We start from the raw sequence: 6854 nt of genomic DNA, 5'->3' as shown, positions 1-6854 counted from the left end.
GTGATCCACCCACCTTGGCCTCCCAAAGTGCTAGGATTACAGGTGTGAGCCACCATGCCCAGCCTAATCAAGGATTTTGGTTGCCAACTATGAAAGTGAAATTATATTTCTATGGTCAGATTTAAAGATGATTTAAAATGTTTAAAAATATTTAGAGATTAAAGGACAGATTTTAACAAAATAGGATCAGATTTATTTAATAATCATTTTTTTCTATATGGATCTTAAGTCTATACATAAACTAAAACCCTTGGAGAAACTCCAGTTTCATTTCTTTAGTCAGATCTCACAGCAATTTCATTGATAGCTTTCCGGATCCGAGTCCTGTGTTAAAACTCAACAGCAACCCCTTAGTATCTCTCAGTTTTTAAATAGTGTGAGTAGGAAGGAGCTGTGGAGAAAAGGAAGCTTCCTCACACATCCTGCATTCATCCCTATGACATAAAACTGTCTGTTTGAAGCAACATGGGTGGAGGTGGTCTGAGTTGTTTTGGAGGGAGCTGGGGACCCTGTGGAGACCTTGTGACTTCCTGGTTACAGGTAGTTGGTCTGGGCAGGTTTATGCTAAGCTTATTCTGAGCAGTGCAGGATTAGACCTCATTTTGGCTAACGCACAACAGCATCATGGGCTTGGGGAAAATGTGGGCTCCTAGCTCCTGACAGTCTTTTTTTTTTTTGAGATGGAGTCTGGCTCTGTTGCCCAGGCTGGAGTGCAGTGGCCGGATCTCAGCTCACTGCAAGCTCCGCCTCCCGGGTTCACACCATTCTCCTGCCTCAGCCTCCCGAGTAGCTGGGACTACAGGCGCCCGCCACCTCGCCCAGCTAGTTTTTTGTATTTTTTAGTACAGACAGGGTTTCACCGTGTTAGCCAGGATGGTCTCGATCTCCTGACCTCGTGATCCACCCGTCTCGGCCTCCCAAAGTGCTGGGATTACAGGCTTGAGCCACCATACCTGGCCAACTCTTGACAGTCTTAGCTAGGCTAGGGATGCAGTGCCAGGGCCCATTTTTCTGTAACTTTCCTCTTGGCCGCAGGACTCAGCTGGCAAGGCCAGAGGCTTAAAAACCTCACATTTCCTTGAGTACTGCTTGCCATAGAAACCTTCTTGGTGGAGGAGGGTCCCAATCTTCTCTTATCTGGGTCATCTCCTTGTAGTGATTCCTGTCTTGGCTCTTGGGGATAGATTTCACCTGATTCGAGAAAGAAATAGTCTTTGCACTATTCATGGTGTTCTGGAAACCAGATGAGTAAGATGGTACAGGGGCAGAGACTGTAGTTTCATTTTATTCCATCCCTTCAGAGGGGTCTGCTTAGTCTGTTTGTCTATCTACCTATCGTCAACCTGCCTATCATGCAACTACCTAGCTACCATCCATCTACCTATCCATCCATCAATCTATCTATTGATCCATCTATCAATCTATTCATCATCCATGTATCATCTATCTCCATCTATCTCCATTGTTTTTTCTTTCCACAGTTAGTTTATCATGTTTTTCTATTGATCTCTCAGGAGATTACAGCTTTGAGGAGAATTTTTTCTTCCTAAACTATGAGCCTTTAATTAAACTCACACAGTATGCAACACAGGGACAGTCAATAAGCACATGGGTCCCTTACAGTCTTTGGACTTTTCTATGGGGACCCTCAAGGACAGATGCATATAAGCGGTTAGGGAGGAGGCAGGGGTGGTATAGGAGGAGATCTTGTAAATACATCTTCCTATTTCATCTTGCTTAGGGATTGCTATTTTTAGCATTAACAATGTTAATAATCATCATAACTAACAGAAAGCAGCAGCATTACACAGTGCCCTGACCTTGATAGTTGCTCTGATGTATAGTAATTAGACTGTGGTGTGACTTGTGTTTGATGGAGACATGCACTGAACTCAGCTTGGGGACACTGGAGGATGCCGATAGGTAAATGACTCCCTCTAGGAACTCTTCCTTAGCCAGTTTGTATCCTCACAGTTTACTCAGAAGACATGTCTGAAGGACAGGTGCAAAAGAGGGAATGATGGAATTTTGATATTGTCCAATGGCTTATCTTATCTTTATAAACAAGTGCCCTGAAGGAGTCTTAGACTTTTACTGAATATAAAAGTGAAGTGAACTAATATTGTGATGAATACACTAAGTGTTAGGCATTATGTTAGGCATCTAACTACAGGATTAAGCTGGTTCATGCACAAAGCTATTGAAAACAGACTGAGAAAATAGAAACCTGTCAAAGTTATAGAACTTTCATAAGAATGGCAATTAGAAAGTGGCTCTGCCACTTAAACACATAAAATGCACAGTGGTTATTCCGAATAGAGAACACATACAAGCAATATGAAAAATGCAGGCGACCCAATAGAAAAATGAGTAAAAGACTGAAAACTTCATAAAAGAAGATATTCAAATAGTAAGCATATGGAAAGGCACTCACTTTATTAGAAATCAAGGAAATATACATTAAAACCAAAAGACAATACCATTACATACCCATAGAATAGCTGTAATTAAAAAGACCAACCACACAAAATATTGATGAGGATGTGGAATAATCGAACTCTCCTACAGTGTTGGCATGGATATAAATTGGTAAATCACTTTTGAAGGCTGTTTGGAATATGTGAAAGCTGAATGTATACATAGCTTATGATAAATCAATTTCATTCCTAGGTAATACTCAACAGAACTGCAAACATGTGTTCATAAAAGATATGTATTGGAGTGTTCATGGAAACACTATTTATAATAGTTCCTCACTTGAAATGACCTAAATGTCTGTTAATGATAGAATGGATAAATATATAGTGATACATTCACCCAAGGAAAAAATATGCAGCAATGAGAATGAATACATGATAGCTGTATGAAGCAATATGGATTAATCTCACAGACAAAGTTTAGTGAATGACACAAATGAATACCTGCTCTATGATTCTAATTATAGAAAGTTCAAAAACAGGCAAAGTTAATCTGTGGGATTAAATAGTGATTATCACTGAGGGGATAGAGTGACTGAAAGAATTCATGGGTTTTTTTGCGGGGGGGATGGCAATATCCTGTTTATTGATCTGGGTGTTTATCACATGGGTGTATTCACTTTGTGGAAATTTATCAAGATTTACATTTATGGTATGCAGACTTTCTATGTGTATGCTATATTTAAATAAAATTATTTTTGAAATGGTCAAATATGGTGAATGTGGTGAGTAGAAAGATGTCTTAAGAGTAGAGTTCCTAGGCCGGGCGCGGTGGCTCAAGCCTGTAATCCTAGCACTTTGGGAGGCCGAGACGGGCGGATCACGAGGTCAGGAGATCGAGACCATCCTGGCTAACCCGGTGAAACCCCGTCTCTACTAAAAAATACAAAAAACTAGCCGGGCGAGGTGGCGGGCGCCTGTAGTCCCAGCTACTCCGGAGGCTGAGGCAGGAGAATGGCGTAAACCCGGGAGACGGAGCTTGCAGTGAGCTGAGATCTGGCCACTGCACTCCAGCCCGGGAGACAGAGCGAGACTCCGTCTCAAAAAAAAAAAAAAAAAAAAAAAGAGTAGAGTTCCTAATACTTAGGGAAGAGGTGATTGAAAAGACTAGACATGCCAAATGGACAAGGCCTTTCCTCTTCTGGATTTAGTATAAAGCTCTTGCTTAGACCTGATCCTGCAGGTATCAGGAAACCACTGGTGATCACAAACACAGTTATGACAGGAGACATTTTCCTAATATAAATTTGATCACCATTTTTTCTCTGGATACATATACCAGTTTAAATGTCCATACTTGTCATTTCATAAATATTTTGCTGACAATTTAGAATTGGCCTTTTATCAGAATGCAGAAAAGACGGAAGAAAGTGGGACAGTCAAGCTGTTATAATATCCAGGAACTCAAAAAAAAAAAAAAATCCAGGAAAATGGTGATGATTCAGCTAGATTAGTTTCACTGGGATCTAAAAGGAGGAATAGTTTAAAAATAGTTGATTTGGACAATATGTTACAAAGTAAAAGGATATACAAAGTTGTCTTAGTTTTTTGGTATTTCACAGATAACAGGAAAGGAAGGGAGACACTAGCCAACAGGTGCTGAAAGGTGAGCTTTGGGGAGATGTGGAGGAATTGGAGTTTGGTTTGCACTATAGATGTAATATCTTGCAGAGTCACAATGTGAGATGCTTAGTAGACAAATGGAGATGCAGTCCTATTTTAAGGAGAGAAGTTGGAAAGAAAATGTAGCCTGAAAGTGCTGTGTGAGGTTATTAGAACAGATGAGCTCACACACTGCACTTTGACCTCCTTGGAATAACATGATTAACTCTGGGGTTCTGGAAATTCATGCTGCTCTGCCTGACTCTTCAGGGGATGCCCCTTAAGATGTGTCAGCTTCCACCTTCGGCCCCCAACTTGGGAGTACGTTAGAGTACTTGGCCCTATCATAACAACTTTTGCAGCAGGAGGGCTGAAGAAGAGATATTTAAGAGGAAAGTTCCTTGTAATTGAGTTCATGGCCACAGGACTGTTTTGAAGGTAGGGCCAGAATAAAATATGCAAGCTTTAAGCAGCCTTTAAAGTGAAGGTAGAGTTGGTGAAGAAGGAGATTAACAAAATTGAATGTGTCTGGTGAACTACTATCTTGTTTATCAGTTCTTAATATGAAGAACTCTTGACTACTTCCTTTAAGCCAGTTCATCTTCATAGGAAAGAAATTTGTCATCATTAAGCACATTTAAAGAACCTGTTTTGGGCCCCAAAGGCATTTCTAGAAAAGAAGTGTAGAAAATGTTTGTTCTATGACAGCAATAGAGGAGTATGCAACCAGTCTCCTAAGAGGATGGTTTTGAAAATATCTCATTTGTTTGATTGTGGCCTTTATGGTGTATTTGTTAACGGATCTGTCAGACTGGAAAACTCACCTCTAAAAATAAATAGAAACGGAATTTAAACTTATATTGTTTCTAATATAATTTTAAATTTCTACATAAAATTATTCTCCTTCAGTTTTTAGTCTGTGAAGACACTCTGGAGGGGGAGACTTTTAGGTTTAACAAGTGAAAAAAAAGAGATTGTTTAGGCCAAAGGGAAAATAGTGGCTAATGAAATATCCATAAGCAGTAAGCAGAGATCAACTTAGAAACTTTCTCTTTTTGAATAAAAAGAGAATAAAGTGCTACATCATTTTATTCAAGCCAAAAACCTCAGGAAACAGAAGGAAATAGAGCTCCTAAAATGAATGGAGTTTGTTCCATAGCCTTAGAAAGGGTTATGAGGCAGCTCTTCTTTCTCAAGCCCAAACTTATTAGGGACTTTATAAGTAATGATCAAATGAACTTCTTACTCCTAGAGTGGACAACTACTGCCTGGAATCACCACGTTCTCCTGCAACACCAGCACTTCTGGTCAGTCTGCCTTCCTCCTCACTGGTTTTCCAGGCCTGGAAGCCTCTCATCATTGGGTTTCCATCCCCATCAACCTCCTCTGTGTGGTTTCCATCCTGGGTAACAATATCATCCTCTTCCTGATCTGCACAGATCCAGCCTTACGTGAACCCATGTACATCTTCCTGTCCATGTTGGCAGCCTCTGATCTGGGCCTCTGTGCCTCCACCTTCCCCACCATGGTGCATCTCTTCTGGCTTGGAGCTCGTGAGCTGCACTTTGATCTCTGTACAGCACAGATGTTCTTCATCCATGCCTTCACCTATGTGGAGTCCGGTGTACTGCTGGCCATGGCCTTTGATCGCTTTATTGCCATACGGGACTCTCTGCATTATGCCAGAATCCTTACCCGCTCAGCCACAGCCAAAGTGGGAACTGCCATTCTGGTGAGGGCTGTTCTGCTCAACCTCCTGGGACCTATCCTCCTGCAGCAACTGCTCTTTCCCAAGATCAGCACTCTCTCTCATTGCTACTGCCTGCATTGTGACCTTGTGGGGTTGGCCTGCTCAGACACCCAGATCAATAGCCTGGTTGGCCTGGTTTCCATCCACTTCTCACTGTACCTTGACTCCTTCCTCATCATGCTCTCATATGCCCTGATCCTACGAACTGTGCGGGACATCGCATCACCTGGGGAATGGCTCAAGGCACTCAACACGTGTGTCTCACACCTCTGCATTGTTCTCATCTTTTATTTGCCCAAATTGGGGCTGTCTGTGTTGCACAGAGTAGGGAAGCACAGCTACCCTGCTCTGGCAGTGCTCATGGCCAACCTACACTTCTTGGTCCCACCCTTCATGAGCCCCATTGTGTATTGCATAAAATCTAGGCAGATTCGTCAGAGCCTCCTAAAGCGCTTCCAGCAGAAGAGGATTGATGCTTTCTAGAACAGCTAAAGGACTCTGACACATGACCCTGGGATTTCGGGTAGGGGAGGAGTGGTTGCAGAGAGTTAATTTTTGAGGTTTTTGGGTGATTCAGCTCTGTTACAGTTTTTGGAGACTAAAAGTGTCGTAAAGCTTATTTAAGTATCACCTTGATAATCTTCTCGTTGCTCTGATTAGAGCTGAACTATCTCAAACTCATATATGCTGTAATATCTCCTTATCCAGAGGGCTTAACCAAACTGAGAGAATGGGTGTGTGTATCTATCTGTACAGGCACCTCTCTCCTTTCCCCCTCCCCTGGATTTATCTTTCTCATTTGATTTATAAGCCTAAGGAAGAGCTATAGTAAACTATGTTCACCTTAATGCCAGTGCTCTTTCCTCAAATTTAATTTTAACCAGCTCATACTACAAGAATCAGAAAAGGGAGGTGGGTGGTAGGGAAACATGTATGGCAACAGTGTACACGCCAATTTTATTTGCAATTATTTACAGATTAGGGAGTGGTAGTTTTCCTCTTGGTTGTCTTTATGTATTTCTGAT

At 41.6% G+C, this 6854-nt stretch overlaps 1 protein-coding gene across 1 annotated transcript; it reads left to right on the top strand.

Moving 5' to 3' along the window:
- Positions 1-4352: 4352 nt before the first annotated feature.
- Positions 4353-6312, top strand: LOC105522318 (olfactory receptor 51G2-like). The gene is made up of 2 exons (XM_011956816.1): positions 4353-4400; positions 5332-6312. The coding sequence occupies exons 1-2, from the start codon at positions 4353-4355 to the stop codon at positions 6310-6312; spliced, it is 1029 nt and encodes a 342-aa protein (XP_011812206.1).
- Positions 6313-6854: the final 542 nt, after the last annotated feature.

The sequence above is a fragment of the Colobus angolensis genome, unplaced genomic scaffold, assembly GCF_000951035.1.
Source record: "Colobus angolensis palliatus isolate OR3802 unplaced genomic scaffold, Cang.pa_1.0 Scaffold424, whole genome shotgun sequence".
In the NCBI taxonomy this organism is placed as follows: domain Eukaryota; kingdom Metazoa; phylum Chordata; class Mammalia; order Primates; family Cercopithecidae; genus Colobus; species Colobus angolensis.
This window is presented reverse-complemented; position numbering and strand designations above follow the sequence as displayed.

Coding starts and splice junctions, on each gene's coding strand:
- LOC105522318 (XM_011956816.1), top strand. CDS start 4,353: ATGCCCCTTAAGATGTGTCAGCTTCCACCTTCGGCCCCCAACTTGGGA. Junction 4,401..5,331: donor CTTCGGCCCCCAACTTGGGA/GTACGTTAGAGT, acceptor TCTTACTCCTAG/AGTGGACAACTACTGCCTGG.